Raw genomic sequence first — 16,998 nt, forward strand, 5'->3', positions numbered from 1 at the left:
AGAAGTTAGAAATTTAGGACTGGTCCTCAGAGCAGAGTTCACAAGTGATAAATTGATATGATCTACTGCATAGAGATTAGAGAGAGTTGTAGCCCTGAGAGAGATTGTGCTGAAACAGATCCCAAGTTCTTTTGGTTAGTTATGTGTTTAGAAATACTAAGAATAGGATTTATACAACAATTTTTAAATCTCTCTTTAAAAAAGGGAATTTTAAAATTATATATTTTATATGGTTTAAGGTTTGCATGTCATTTGGGAATAATAGGTTAAAAAAACTGTATCAAACCCTAAGTAAATGTAAAGTGTTGATAGTAGATATTCAATAGATCTTTGGCACTGCATTTCAATCTTGAATATTTATTTACCTTTTAAAATCATGTATGTTCTAATTATATTAATATGTTGGTGTTTAAATAAGCAACTCACTTCAATCACAACTCTTTAAGTTATCAATTCTTAAAGGTCATATTTGTGGTGAGGGTGATGGTAAAGGGGAACAGTGACATAGATTTCCACCCCCCACCTATAGAAGTTGTCCACAGAGTAATATTTATTTATTTACTTTATTTCAATAAAGCCCCCCCCCCCCTTTTTTTAAATTGTCATCTAAGGATATATTTATTGATTTTTAGAGAGGAAGAGAGATAGACAAAGACAGAGACAGAGAAACACTGATTGGTTGCCTCTCGTATGCACCCTGACTGGGGATTGAATCTGCAACTTATGTATGTGCCCTGACCAGGAATCAACCTGAAACCTTTTGGTCTACTGGATGATGCTCCAACCAACTGAACCACTTGGCCAGGGCCAGAGTCATATTTTAATTTGACATGTGAGAATTACTAATTCTTTAGTTAGGTTGAAGTGAATTAGAAATAAATTAAAATCTCTTAGATTACTACTATAATTGAAAGTACATTTATTTCTATTTCCTCTAAAATATATACTTGGACAAAGTGCCAGAACTTTGTTTTCAATATGAATTAAAGGAAGTGTAGCAATGATAAACAAAATATTAATCTATTTTCTTTTATTTTCTTTTCAAACAGAAAAGCCTCCTAATAAAAGCAGTATGAGGATAGTAGTGGATTCAGAGTCAAGGAAAAGAACGATTGGTTCTGGGGAGCCTGGAGTTACTACAAAGAAGACTTGGTTTGATAAGTAAGCTGTCAGGGGAAATTGAGGAATTTTTGTACACAGTAATTTTTAGGGTAGTTGGAGTATTATTATGACAGTATGGTACTATTTTTCAAAATAAAATTTATATAATTTTGTTCTGTAGGCATTACCCCACTAAAATGTAAATTTTCTAAAAATTTGTTATTCAGTTGTCTGGTACATGGAAGGCATTTTTATATAGAAATGGTATAGTGGTTGAGAACACAATTTTTCCACCTCCCCCACCTACAACATACTCCTTATGTTGGAGATATCATTGAATACTACCCATATAAAGGATAGTCATGAGCTTATTATTAGGGAAGAAAGTGTGGGTCAGATCTGAGAAGAGGCATTAGCCTGGAAGCAGTTCCTGTTAAGAGCTAGAAAGGGATTTTTGGGGAGTTGGGGGAGGGACTGAAGTTGTCAAGGAAGGGCTTCAGTGAAAGAGGTAAGGAATCAGAATGTTAGGGTGTTTATGATGATTCAGTTATAAACTTTCATGTTTGAGGCGAGATTAGGAACACACATTTTTAGAGCTTTATAACATCATTTAAAGGTGAATAATTTCTAGTTATGGCTCTGCCTTTAATTCTGTGATTTAAGGCAAGCATTGTAACCTCTCAGGGCCATAGTTTTATCCTTTTTTCCCAAGTGTCAAATGTGCGGTCTACAGTTCTGAGTGTTGTTTTTTTTTAGGTTGAGAAGCAGTTGAGATAGTCATCCCTACCTTTTGATCAAGGTTTTAAAATAGGATACATTTCATTAAGCTAGCTTTTGCAGAAATGGAACAAAGGTTATAGATGCAAATTGACTGAAATAGGGTGCTAGGACCTTTCAAGAATTTTAAGTAGGAGTAGATTGAAAGTGCCAAGTACAAGTGATATTGAAGAGCCCTTCTCAGTTGGCTTCCTTGAAACATGCGAACATTTACTAATTTGGAGACTTTATTTTTTTTAAAAGAAAATTTAAATTTCCATAATCAACCAGTAATTTCAATTTTAAAAAATAGAACTTAAATAATAAAATTTTATTTCTTTGTACTTAATAAGGGGATTTATATATTAATTAATATATAAATGAATGTATTAATTAACTTGATTTTTGTTACAGACCAAATTTTAATAGAACAAACAGCCCAGGCTTCCAGAAAAAGGTTCAGTTTGGAAATGAAAACACCAAACTTGAACTTAGAAAAGTTCCACCAGAATTAAATAATATCAGCAAACTTAATGAGCATTTTAGTCGATTTGGAACTTTGGTTAACTTACAGGTAAGAGCTGTGAAGTGATTCTGTTGTCTTTGCTTAATTATTTAGGGAGATAACAATATAATAAGAAAAATATTTTATAAGGAATTATGAAAAATTTGGTAACCTAAATTTGAAAAATTGGATATGAAATGAAATTTTTTATATATTAGATATATGATTTTTAATAACTTTTGTGCTCTGAAAAGGCAGGAGTTTTGATCATATTACATACATTCTACCTAGAAGAGGTTATCATAAAATTATAGCAAAGTTAAATAATCACACTGGTAAACTCTAATCTTGTAGTTTTCATTTCCCCAGTTTCTTAAAGTCATTACAATAAGATGCTTTAGTCAGATTATTTTTGCTGCCTCTGTGATGGGATACATTTAACAGATGGGGCCCAGAGACCATGTAATCCATAATTAGCTGAAACATTTGCTTTTTCCTGTACCATTTTTTGAATATTTTTCAAGATAAATATCAGTGTAGTTTGTATTTGACTTCACCCTAAGTTAGACCTTGGCTTTGGATATAACTTGTAAGGTTATTTAGTATTGAACTTACATTGTGTAATATGTAAAAGTGTTGAAATAATATTGGGCTTTCTTTTTTTCAGTTTTTTTCAATCAGAATTATTTGTCATCACCTGATAAAAATAATAAATTTTAGAGAGTACAGTTTAAGTTGATTAATTTGGAAAATTTTGTTTTATTCCCATTTAAAAATAATGTAAAGGAAATAGATGAAAATCGCATGCTTGGTTGTGGCAGGACAATAGAAATTGATATAGAATTAAAACAAATGTTTCTATGTTAACTCTTTGTGTCCCTTACATTTCTCTTCCCATATATCCCCATGATACAGTTACATCGTTGTTAACAATTTACCATGTATTATTCTAGATTTTTTTGTTTTGTATTTCTTTATCTATATCTGCTTATCAGTCAGTCAACACACACACTTAAAAATGTATATATTTGAAAATTATGGACCCATCTTATACACATTACCCTGTAGTTATTTGTGAATATCTTTTTATGGCTATTTAATTGATCTGTCACATTTAGATTTAGACAAAAAAGCTTCTGGAATATTTTTTCTCACACAATTAACTACACTGGTAATATTAAATTTAAAAGAATTTTCAAAACCAAAAGATCAAAAAATTTGAAGTGAAAAGCCTTGTATCTGCTACTTACTAATATGAGTCTGCAGAATCATATACTCTTTGAATTCAGTTTACTTATGTGTAAAATTTATTTATTTCTTAAATTTTCTTGCACTCTTTTGTTTGTTTTGTCAATCCTCACCTGAGGATATTTTTCCATTGATTTCTAGAGAGAGTGGAAGAGAAGGGGAAAGACAGAGAGAGAGAGAAACATCATTTTAAGAGAGACACATCGATTGGTTGCCTCCTGCATTCTTCTGGAGTGAAAGTAGGTTATGGTAATAGTCTATATTTAAGGAAGTATAAAGATAGAATCTTACATAGGAGGACCAATATTTTATTTGTTGAGGAATTTTACTATATTCATTTGGAAATTCACTGTTCTTAATATTTGACACCTTAGGTTGCCTATAATGGTGATCCTGAAGGTGCCCTTATCCAATTTGCAACATATGAAGAAGCAAAGAAAGCAATATCAAGTACAGAAGCAGTGCTAAACAATCGCTTTATTAAGGTTTATTGGCACAGAGAAGGAGGCACCCAGCAATTACAAACTACTTCTCCAAAGGTAAGAGAAATTTATGTGAAATTAAATGCTCACAGAACACGCTTAGAAAGCATAGTATTTAAGAGCAGAGGCATTGCAGTCAGGTAGACTTTTGAGTTTAGATCCTGCCTCAACCACTTTTGAATATATAGACTTGAGGAAGTTACTTAATCTCTCTCCTTTTATTTTATTGTGAAGTTAAGCCCTAGTTTATTAGATAATTATAGGTATGTGTAAAGCATATAGAAAAAATTCCCAGGTAGATCAGAGACACTCAGTACATGATAGCTTTACATATTCCACAAAGTCAGACTATGGGTTCATTTTGGAAATCCTCTCCCTTCCTCACTTCTTTCCCTCCCTCCCTCCCTCCCTCCCTCCCTCCCTCCCTCCCTCCCTCCCTCTCTCCTTTTCTCCCTCTCATTTTCAATCTGTGAATCAGTCAATATGTAATGTTAGATTAATTGCTCGTAGAGGTGTCTTACAGCAGTTTGTTTCTTTAACTTTCTACCGTTCATTAAAATAAAGAAAGAAGGTAGTGAAGTGTAGATTTTAATTTTTTTCTCTACTTTATAAATAAGTTCTTATATGCAGAGGAAAACGTGAAGAAATTTGGAAGGTGGCTAGGTTTTGATTATAAGCTGCACTTTTAAGACTTTCTCTGCATGAGCAATTTAGTAACAAAATAACAAAGGTTATTTTCGATGCTTGTGAATGTTTAACATTTTTTTCTTATTCTGAGGTAATGCAGCCTTTAGTCCAGCAGCCCATTTTGCCTGTTGTGAAGCAGTCTGTCAAAGAGCGGTTGGGTCCAGTACCTACAAGTACTATTGAACCAGCAGAAGCCCAGAGTGCCAGTTCAGACCTTCCTCAGGTGAATGAAAAGTCTTATTATTGTGTCTGTCACATAGTAGGTTCTGAGTAAATTAGTTTCCCTTGGTGATTTGAATTATAGTTAATTGTATGTATTTTATACAGAAATAGGATAGTTTATACATATTTTTGTTACTATTATAACATTTTCACATTCTATTTTTTCTATACTATTTGAATATTAAATTCTTCTCTCTAGTTAATACCTATTTAAAAGAAAGAACTCTCTTTCACTTTGTGGAGGAGGTATTTTTCAGCAAATCTGCCTGAAAAGTGAAGTTCAGTATACTAAATCTTATTTTTTCCCATCATCTTTGACTTAACTAGAATTATATTTCAGAAATAATTATGCAGTAGCCCGAACTGAAAGCTGTTGGGACAGGAAGGCTTAAACCATCCAGTTGTAACATGCTTAATATACTGATTCAAGTTACTTATTACACTCTCAGAACTTTGCATCACTTATTCCTGACTCTTGGATTTTCTTTTCCATATGTCATTCCCTTCCCACTCCCTTCCATACTTGAGTGGCAATTTCTTATTTCTATACCTTCAGTCTCTAAAACTTAGCTTTTCTTTGTCTCCAGATGTTTCAGCATTTGTATAAAATAATGATATACTATCCTACTTAGCTAATGGATGACACCTTATTCCAGTAGTCTTCCTGAAAAATAATATATTGAGATTCTATTTAAAAAGTAATAGATTGAGATTCTGTTAAAATAAACATGCAGAAGGTAAATTGGTAAATTATTATTTACTTAAAAAACCCCCACCTCATCCTATTATTCCAAATCATCAGCAAATGCAATGTATTTGGCTATAAAATAAAACATACTTTAGGAAAGAATGACTTTTATTTTTAAGCTCAAGAAGCAGGCACATCCTTTATTTACTCAAACCTAATATTTACAGTGTTCAAACTTTCTATAGGATTCTAAGAATTTATGGTTCTAGGTGGCTCCGTGGCGCAATGGATAGCGCATTGGACTTCTAAGAATTTATGGTTCTGTATCAATGGAGGGGACTTTAGCAACCACCTGGCTTAGACATCTTATTTTACATCATAGTTTTTCATGATTAATATTACATACTGTTTGTTTTTCCATACACATTTTCTTTCTGTCTCTCTTTGAAAAAAAGATCCAGGTTTTGTGATTAACATCAGTATACCTAAAAGTCAGTATATGTTAGTAGAATCAGAATGTTCATAATCCCTTCAGACATATATGTTTAGGGAAACACTGAATATGTCCATTTTAATTTTTTTAGAATGTAACTAAATTATCTGTGAAGGACAGGTTGGGTTTTGTATCAAAGCCATCTGTTTCAGCAACTGAAAAGGTAAGAAGAAGCATGATGTGTTTGTCTTGGCTTCATGTTTTCAGATGGCATCTTAATTTTTTAATTTTTTCATAGTTTCAAACTTTTGCTTCTTAATAGTATCTATATCTCTAATTCCTACCATTTTGCTTTCCATTTGCTGAAAAGAAAAATATTTGCTTCCCTTTTTTTACTTTTTGCATCAGCATTTTAATACTTGCTGCTCACTATAATTTCCATGTGCTTCATTTATTCTTTTTCTTTGTATTTACTATGTTTTCTTTAGAGATATTTTTTACATTTTATTTTGAAAACTCTGGCAGCCTAAAAGAAAGGGCCATGAACTAGGAATTGTACTTGAGTTTGAGCTTTGACTATTTACTAACTGCATGATATTGGGCAGTGCTGTTAATCTTTATGAAACTTTCTTCATCATAATATGGTGATGGTAATATTTATATTGCTCATAAAGTTTTTGAGGGATTAAGTAAAAGTTATTTAAAAATATTTTGTAAACTGGAAAAGATGATGTAAATGTAGTATTTTTATTTATAATTAATAACTTTTATATAGCCTGACAATACAGCTAGTCTTTTTTTTTTTTTTTTTTAAATAAAGAGACAAATACTGATTAAATTAAAATAATTTATGGACCTATCTTCTAGTTTTGTGTAGATGGGGCTTTTTTTTTTCTTCCTGGTTAGGTATGAGTGAATGTCCTGATCTTTAGTCTTATTTGAGGTATATGGAAACACAGTATATTAGGATTAGATAATCTTTCCCATTTTTATACCCTCACCATAAAGGAAGATAAGGCCCAGATAGTGTTTTGGTTGATCAATACACTTGAGTTACTTGAATCTGGATCTCCTATTTTAGTCCATTATGAAGGTTACATGGGTAATTAATTTCATGAACACCCCATGAGATAGCTGATCTGCTTTTCTGTACTGCTTCTTCAGTATATTGTTTTCCTTACTTCCTCTGTAAAACTTTGGCAGTTCTAGATATTTGAATATGAATTTCATTCGCTAAATCAGATTTCCCTCTTGGACACCTCAGCATTACTTCAGGCATAACATGCCTAACATGATTCATTATTTCCCACAGAAATTAATTTCTCCTAGCCTTACCTTTGGAAGTTATACCACCAGTTTCCAGTTTGTATAGTCTAAAAGCCTTTAGAGTCATTGCTTGTGTTTGCATTCCAAGTCTCTTTCTCTATCATCTTCAGGCTCCTGGCCTATGGACGCAGTTCAGAGCTGCCATACCTTCATCTAGTGTACTCTGCCACCATCCTACTTTCAGACTTATTTTAATGTTAGTTGCTTAAAGAAACCTTCATTTCCTCAGCTAAATGACTTAGCTTGGTTCACAGGTTATCATACCTCAGTTATTCTGGTTCTGTTAGTACGTCTGCGTTACACCTTTCTTTTCTAAGGAGTCTTTTTCTGCTATTGCCTGCCTCTTTATTTTTTTGATGGTGATTTTTCTGAAGTACATTTCCCTCTGCCTAACTGAATTCTAGTCATTCTTTTAAAGATTGAAAAAATCACTAACTTCTTCTATGAAACCTCTATATTTTTTCATATGATATCCCCCCATTCTCTAAATTTATGTCCCTTAGTCTGTGCTACTAAATTTAGCAATATGTAAATATTTACTTTGATTAGATTTATTTTTCTTGATAAGTAGCTGAGGAATAAATGAACAATATAAGTCTTTTATTCTTAGCAGTTCTGGGGATGAACACAAAGCTGATGGATGATGTTTAGGATCTGTTTATGTCGACATTTGGATTTGTACAAATTTGAAGTGTACTAATTATAGCTTTTACAAAATCTTTATTATTTTTTTGCTACTGTTTTCATTTTTTTTTAGCATGTTTTATATAGCTTTAGGCTAAAAGGGGGACATTCTTGGAAATGATAGTATAATTTATTAATATAGTTACCACTAATTTAATTTATGAAAAATCACTAATGGCAGTGAGCTATTTACTTGTAAAGAATGTTTTCTGGAAAGCAATTATTTCTAAAATATAACTTTCAGTCAACTTCAGTGAACCTGTTTAAAGAATAGCATTTTAGTTTTGTTCTCTCTCCCTAGTCCATAGTGATTTTTGCTGCAGAATCCTTAGAGGTCAGTGATTCAGAGAAGTCTTAGGAAAAATAGAAGATTGTTCATCATCAAATATTACTAAAAAAAAATATTTTTTTTATTGAAGGCAGGGAAAATCTCAATACTAATATCCATCCAGTATCTTCTGTCATTTTTAAAGCAAATAAATACACAAATGTAAAATTTTTATCCCTTTCTTGTAAATAACATTGAGTAAACCCTTTAGTGATTCTTCTTCTAAGTTTCCATTTTTGTGAGAGGACTAATAGAGAGGAAACTTAAAACCTGATTCATATAGCTAAATATTAAGATATTGCAATAGCTATTAAATAGGTATTATTTGAGTAGAGTGATCAGTCAGATGATGTTTGAGTGCTTCTGCTTACCTTAGGGAGATTTGTGAAGAATAAAGGCATCTGTGTACACCATCCTGGTTAGTTTTTTAAAAAGATTTAGGCTGTTCACATTATCTCCTTAAAACTCTTGTAAATTCTTTGTATGTATTATATAAGTTATAGCATTCTGGGGTTTTATTTTATTTAGAAGCTAGCATTCTTGAATAATAGGCATAGTGATGAGTTACCTAAACTTTGTGATGTTCCCTAATCTATTCCATGATAAAAGATTATAATGCAGTGTCCAGATTGCTACTTCTCTGGTATCCAGATATTTACATTTTAGTAGCTAGAGAGCAAGGTTTTTTTTTCTCATTGATACTCTCCTATTAATGTCTTTTTAGATCATGAACTCCTTTAAGACTTGGGAAGCTATGTTTTTTCCTCTGGAAAGTTACATTCTTCATATATATGGTTTAATGTTTTGTTTTTATATAGTAGTCACAGATTTCTCTGAAGGAATTCCTAGACTCCTTTCCAAGACGCAGTAACGAATCACCCCATGGAACTTGAAACTTTTTGCTTTTGAAGGATAAAGTAGCCCATACAGTTCTCTTAACTTGACCTTTGTGTAGAAAAGGTTGTCCACTTGGATTTATCATCATTTCAGTTTAATTTAGTGCAAAGTGTTTATTGAGTATTTAGAATGTGTGCTGGAACTGTTCTTGGCACTGAAGATAGAGCAATGAAGCAAGCCAAAAAATCTCTACTCTCCTGGGTTGGTTAAGGACATTAGATATCATCAAGATGAACTTCCTCATTTTATAGAAAAACAAACTGAAGCCTGAAAAGTACTTGAACTTACCCAGGGTCTTATAATTAACTAGAGGCCCGATGCACGAATTTGTGCATGGGTGGGGTTCAGCCAGCCCGCCCCAGTTGGGCCAGCCAGAGGGAGGGGCCATGGGCGTTTCACCAGCCGGCCCTGCCCCCTGGTTGAACTCCCGGTTGAACCCCTGGTTGAGGGGACAATTTGCATATTTGCCTTTTATTATAAGGATCAGTAGCAAGGATTGGGTATTTGGAGAAAGAGCAAAGAGGAGAAAGGCACGCTTTTTGTTTCAAGGACCTTACAGTGTAGACAGGGAGAGAAACAATAAATCATCAGACCATTTTTACTAAATAATTTAATAGCTGTAGGAATAAAATTTCATAGAAGGACCTGGGTAAAAAAAAAAAAAAAAAAAATGATTAGGACTTTGTGGAAGTCTTGGCTGCTTGTGTTGAACTTGAGCTGGGTTTAAAGGTAAAGGTCACTTGTAGCAGAAGGAGCAATGCTAGCAAAAGGATGGAGAAAGAAAGCAACAAAGTTAATTTCCAAACTATAAATTGCAAATGATCTTAAGAGACAAACAATTGCAAATTGCTTGAGGAACAACATCCAGTGTTTTTCCTGTGCCATGCTCTTAAGTACAGATTTTGTTTTAGTTAGTAGGAATACTAGCGCAGGTATTCAGCAACTAATATTTTCTCAGTGATATAGTAATGACTGCTTTTTCTTGAAGTTTTTATGTTTGTTTTTACTTTTTTTCCTATAAATATATTAATTAAATTTTTTTATTTCATAGTTTATTCATTTTTCATAGTCTTCTTTTTAAATCAATACATTTAGTTCACTGTACTAAATTTTAACAGAAGTGCTTTAATGTTATTTCATAAGAAAACAGGACTCAGAAAATCATGAATGCCTGGTACATTTTTTTTTACAAAATTGAATTTTTATTGGTAGGTGTTATCTACATCTACTGGCCTAACAAAAACAGTGTATAATCCAGCTGCTTTGAAGGCTGCACAAAAAACCTTACTTGTTTCCCCCTCTGCAGTTGATAATAATGAAGCACAGAAAAAAAAACAGGTAAGTCCAACTATTATTATACAAAATTTGCATGTAGAAAAGCTCCTCTGCATGTATCTGTTTTTTCAGTGCTCATAACAAAATGAAATTTAAAAGGAGTATGTTGGCTGCCTCTGAACTTTTATTTTCCATAGTGTAGCAGTAACTATTAATATTTTTCTTGGAATGAAAGATTCTCCTGATCTTTTAAAACTTGCATATATATTTCAGTGTCACATAGGAAACGTTTGCATTTAATTTTTATTGCCAAGCTTCTGCAGTTATAGCCATTTCTGTCCTCTTAAATCACTTCGTTTATTGGAATAATAAACGGTCAATATTCTAATGATATTTTTGGTCCTTTCCCCTAGGAGGCACTGAAACTTCAGCAGGATGTAAGGAAAAGAAAACAAGAAATTCTAGAAAAGCACATTGAAACACAGAAGGTAAAATATTAATTAGATTTGGCAAAATATATTTATAAATGTTACAGCTTTGAGTGAACTTAATCTTACATTATATAGATATTACTGAGAAACATTTACTGTAACTGATATGGTAAAACTAAGATATTACCAATGATAAAGTATATTATCAGTTGATAAATATTGGACATCAAGAGCATACATTGAATGGTGGACTGGGAATTGGAGTAGTTTAAATGGAACTATGGTTTTCAAATTTGAAATGAAAATAAGAAGTATTTATCCAAGTATATTGCTGTGTAGTCCTTTATTCAACAGATAGTGAAATGGAACCTTTTTCTTAATATTGAGATGGACCTTTATTTAATTGCCATATCTGACTATTATTTACTTAAAATGTGTCTAGTCCAAGTTGAGATGTGCTGTCAGTGTAAAAAATATTTCTCCAGATTTCAAAGATGTAGTATAAATAAAAAAAGCAAAAACCTCTCAATTTTTGTTGAAATGTAACATTTTGAATACTTTTTGTTAAATAGAATATATTATTAAATTAGTTTTACTGTATCTCTTATCTTTTTAAAGTGACTGCTAGAAAATTAAAAATTACCTATGTAGCTTACAGTATTTCTTTATGTCTCTTGTTTATGACATTAATTAGTGTAAGTTCTTGAATCATATCTACACTAATTAAAGAGAAAAATGGTAATTGGCGTACGGCGATACCGTTTTCATTGGCTAATCAGGGCTATATGCAAATTAACTGCCAACTAAGATTGGCAGTTAACTGCCAACAAGATGGCGGCTAATTTGCATATGTAGGCACAATGCAGGGAGGCGAAAGGGAAAGCAGGAAGAAGCCCCCTGCCACTGACAGTGCTCAGAAACCCAGGGGGGAGCTAAGAGCTGGGGGGCAGGGCAAAGGCGGCCCTGGGGCCGCCTTTGCCCTGCCCCCCAGCCATGATCGGAGAATCAGGCGCCTTTGCCGCCCTGGCCAGTGATAGCAGGAAGTAGGGGTGGAGCCAGCGATGGGAGCTGCACATGGTCGAAGCTGGCAGTCCCAGGAGCTAGGGGTCCCTTGCCTGGGCCTAAAGCGAAGCCCACGATCGCGGCGCCCCCCGCTGCCACTGCAGGTCCCCGCTGCCTGGGCCGGACGCCTAGGCCAGAGGCGTTAGGCCTGGGCAGGGGCGGAGCCTGCAACCGCGGGGAGCTGGGGTTCCCCTGCCCAGGCCTGACACCTCTGCCGGAGGCCTCAGGCCTGGTCAAGGGGCCGATCTGGTGATTGGTGACCGGAGGGTGATGAGGGTCAACTCCTCTGGCCGAGGCATCAGGCCTGGGCGGGGGGCGGAGCCGGGGATTGGGGGGATATGATGGTCCCCTTGCCCAGGCCTGAAGCCTGGGTCAGAGGCATCAGGCTTGGGCGGGGGGTGGAGCAAGCGATCAGAGGGAGATGGGGGTCCCCTGCCCAGGCATGATTTCTGGGCCAGAGGCCTCAGGCCTGGGCGGGGCCAGAGCCAGTTTTCGGGGGGAGATGGGGGTCCCATGTCCAAGCCTGACACCTCTGGCGGAGGCGTCAGGCCTGGGCAAGGGGCCGATCAGGTGATCGGAGGGTGATGGGGGTCAACGCCTGAGGGCTCCCAGTATGTGAGAGGGGGCAGGCTGGGCTGAGGGACACCACCCCTCTCCCCCCCCCCCCCACACCCAGTGCACGAATTTCGTGCACCAGGCCCCTAGTCTGGTAATAAAGGTTATGACATTTCCAAATACTGAAAATACAAAAAGTATAGAAAAAGTATACAAAATGTATGTCATTTATAATTTAAAGTTGGATATGCTTGATAAAGAGAAATCATAGTGCTTTATACCAAAAACTGAAACCATCATGACTCAGAGAACCTATAATGTGTGGTATCTTATATCCCATAATACCCTGTTTCTCTTCTTGTTCCCTGTCCATGGTGGGAATATCATTCCTAGGCTAGCCAGGTAGTTTCCTTATGACAAAGAAAGTAATTAAACTTTTCATTTCCTAAACCTCATTATATGAAGGGAAAGCAGAATTTCTCCTGTGATTCATTCTCGGTTATAGATTCCATTTGGATCAGGAGTACTTAGAGGCAGTAATATCAACAAATGATTAGAAAGTAAAATTGTTAATACTACTTCAAATTGACAGCTTTTCAGGGATTGAATTGAATTTCTTGTGTTCTAAGAGACAGACCCAAAGAGTAATACTATAGTTCTTTATAAAGTAAACCAAGATTAAGGCTTGAATTGAGATAGTTAGCATCACCAATCTGGTATTTTAGTGGTTATAAGCCTTGTTATGAATATACAAACTAAAAGTAGTACTTATTTTTATACTTAGTTTGTTATGTTTGTTTTATTAATAATAGTAGGAATAAGTATCTTCTATTTTTCTCTTTTAAAAAATCTGGCAGATGTTAATTTCGAAACTGGAGAAAAACAAAGCAATGAAGTCTGAAGATAAAGCAGAAATAATGAAAACTTTAGAGGTTTTGACAAAAAATATTGCCAAGTTGAAAGATGAGGTCAAAGCTACTTCTCCTGGACGCTGTCTTCCAAAAAGTATAAAAACCAAGACTCAGGTATTTTTATTTGTGTTGTTTTTCATATTACTTCTTTAAAAAAAACACATTAAAAACACTACATTGTTTAAAGTTCTTTTCCTTTTAGATTATATCCTTTGCTTAAAATCTGACCATTGTATGCTACGATTTCATCTCTTCCTTCATTAATTAATAAGTAAATAAACACAAACAAGTAAACTCTATTAATATTTTGAATTCTGTGGATTACAGTGGGAAAGTTAGTAATTAGGAAAATAGTTATGGATAATCCTGAAAAGGTAACTTGAAGACAGAATGATAATAGTTACTTAAATGCTTGACTGAGGATTTTGAGCTTTATTTTATAAGGTGTTTGTGGTATAAAACATTAACAAACAGAGAGAAGTAACATTCTGACCACACTTTACAGAATGTATTTATTGAACCAGGGGAAAATTTATTAGATAACAAATAAGTGAGCAAGTTAATTTCAGTTGATAATAAGTGCTTAAGAAACAAACAAACCAGTGTTATATACAATATTTATACTTGGTGTGTGTGTACATGTATAAAATCATTAGTTTCTATTGAAATTTCTGATTCTAATCCAACATAATGGGGTTCTTCCTTTCTTCATTTCCTTATTTTATCTCCCTGTTCCCATATGATAACTTGGTTTCCACTATCGTCAACACAGCATTCATTTATTTGCTCAGTCCTGTAATACATTCCAAATAGTCTCATAATTGTTACAACAATACCACTTCCAACAACTAACTATACAATTTAGAATTTATTTTCATTCTTTATAACCTCACAATATATTCCCTAAAGGTATTGAATCAGAACTGTGGCGTAGGATTACTTTTTGCGTGGTTATATTATTAATTTGAAAAAGTTGGGTGTATTTCTGTATGTATTATTCAGTTTTGGATCCCCCTCATTCTTGTTGATTTAATTTTATTTTTTGAATATGTGAAACATTAACATGACTCAAAGTTAAACTATGAAAAGGTATATATAGAAGACCTTTCCCCTTTGATTCCTGACACTATTCCCAACTCTTCCCTCCTTGGTGTGTGTGTGCATGGATTCTTTTCTACATAAAAGCATACTATATATTGCTTGTTAATACTGTGGTATTTTGCTTTTCTTTCAGTTATTTCCTGAAAATTACTTAATATCAGTCCATTAAAATCCCAGGGTTTTTTAAATAGAAAGTGAATTATAGGGAAATCAGTAGGAATAAGAACAAGTTAGGCAGCTAGCAATATTGTAGACTATAGGTGATTGCTGGCTTGGACTAGGATGGTAGGACTAATGATAGAAAAGAAATGTACAGATTAAATGGGAATGTGTAAAAGTTTTTTGTAAAATGTTTTGTTTAAATGCAGGATATTAATTGTCACCAAAAATATTAATTACTATTTTCTAGATGCAGAAAGAATTACTTGACACAGAGCTGGATTTATATAAGAAGATGCAAGCTGGAGAAGAAGTCACTGAACTTAGGAGAAAATATACAGAATTACAGCTGGAAGTATGTTTCATCATAGCTACACAGTGTGCTAAAGAGGAGTGAATGTAGTTATGGTGGTTAATTTGAAAACACAATCCCCTCATTCTAGTCAACAATTGTGGGCAGTCTCTGGCATACATATTGGGAGTTGATATAGGAAAGAGGGAAGAAGTTAACAAAGTTTTCAGAGCTAGTAGAGAAATCTGTTATATAATAAGTGAGGGGTGGCAACAGTTCTACCTATGTACCTGAGTCCTTCCACTTCTATTGAATTTTATTACTTTTCTAGTTTTGGTTTTCAGGCATTCTTTCAGAGATACCCTATGCACAAATAGGTTTATAATATTAAGTTCTACAGATTAGACTTCTAGTGGTAGAACTATATCAAAGAACATGCTTAAGTTTTGCCTATAGGTGGTGCTGTGGATGTTTATAAAAGAGAAAATAAACTATTTTCTTAATAGTCATATGATTATATAAGAAAAATAAAGTGAAATTGATTTCTGTGTATGAGAATTTTTAACATTTAGCAAAATGATGTTTAAAAATCAGAATTACATTTTAAGTATGGAGATGTTAATGTCATTAATTGGTACTTGTCTATATTTATTGTTTAATGTCACAATTTAATTTTATGTTTTTGATCATTACTTTTGCTTAATCTGATAATAATACTTTTTTCCAAATTTGTTAGCAACTTGATCATCTTTTTCTGACACAGTACAAATCTGTGTTGGGTACTGGCATCCAGGTATCAAAGAATTAATATTTAGCAGTCACTGTGTTTGTCTTAAGGTGCTGTCTTATCTAGCAGTCATAGGAAGCCATAAGATGATGTCCTAAACTTGCACACTTTTCATTCTCTGGAAACTTGATATGGTCACCTGTGTGTCCTGCCCAAAATAACAGGTTTTAGAGAAGATAGATTTCTTTATGTTAATATAGAAATTGTGTTTTCTCCATTCTAGAGATGTGATGCCTGTGTTGGTGGGATTTTAAAAACCAAATTATCATTTCAAAAGTTTTGCTCATAATTTTAGTAAATAAACAGTAGTAGTATCAGTATTTTTCTAGGTATGTTTTTATTGATTTCAGAGAGAGGAAGGGAGAGGGAGAGCTAGAAACATCAATGATGAGAGATGTGCCTCTTGCACACCCCCTACTGGGGATTGAGCCCAAAACCCAGGCATGTGCCCTGACTGGGCATTGAACCTTGACCTCATTGAACCTCCACCTCCTGGTTCATGGGTTGATGCTCAACCACTGAGCCATACCAGCCAGTATATTATCAGTATTTTTATTTATTTATTCATTCATTCATTCATTCATTCATTCATTCATTCATTCATTCATTTATTTATTTTTATGGGCAACTCTTAAGTCTTTTATTTATTTATTTATTTATTTATTTATTTATTTTAATTAAATCTTTATTGTTCAGATTATTACATTTGTTCCTCTTTTTTCCCCCCCATAACTCCCCTCCTCCCAGTTCCCGCCCCACCCTCCGCCCTCACTCCCCACCCACTGTCCTCATCCATAGGTGCACGATTTTTGTCCAGTCTCTTCCCGCATCTCCCACACCCCTTCCCCCCCCAAGAATAGTCAGTCCATTCCCTTTCTATGTCCCTGATTCTATTATAATCACCAGTTCATTCTGTTCATCAGATTATTTATTCACTTGATTCTTAGATTCACTTGTTGATAGATGCATATTTGTTGTTCATAGTTTGTATCTTTACCTTTTTCTTCCTCTTCCTCTTCTTAAAGGATACCTTTCAGCATTTCATATAATACTGGTTTGGTGGTGATG

The 16,998-nt window shown here is 34.1% G+C and overlaps 1 protein-coding gene across 1 annotated transcript in view; it reads left to right on the forward strand.

Moving 5' to 3' along the window:
* The window catches only part of RBM26 (RNA binding motif protein 26), an 89,157-nt gene that overhangs the window by 46,466 nt on the left and 25,693 nt on the right, over positions 1 to 16,998 (forward strand). Inside the window, exons 10-18 of the mRNA XM_081083773.1 lie at positions 1,050 to 1,161; positions 2,272 to 2,431; positions 3,985 to 4,149; positions 4,871 to 5,002; positions 6,274 to 6,345; positions 10,570 to 10,695; positions 11,046 to 11,120; positions 13,538 to 13,705; positions 15,102 to 15,206. Coding sequence (XP_080939899.1) covers positions 1,050 to 1,161; positions 2,272 to 2,431; positions 3,985 to 4,149; positions 4,871 to 5,002; positions 6,274 to 6,345; positions 10,570 to 10,695; positions 11,046 to 11,120; positions 13,538 to 13,705; positions 15,102 to 15,206 — 1,115 coding nt within the window. The remainder of the gene's footprint in view (positions 1 to 1,049; positions 1,162 to 2,271; positions 2,432 to 3,984; positions 4,150 to 4,870; positions 5,003 to 6,273; positions 6,346 to 10,569; positions 10,696 to 11,045; positions 11,121 to 13,537; positions 13,706 to 15,101; positions 15,207 to 16,998) is intronic.

This window comes from Myotis nattereri, assembly GCF_964212035.1.
Source record: "Myotis nattereri genome assembly, chromosome: 2".
In the NCBI taxonomy this organism is placed as follows: Eukaryota; Metazoa; Chordata; class Mammalia; order Chiroptera; family Vespertilionidae; genus Myotis; species Myotis nattereri.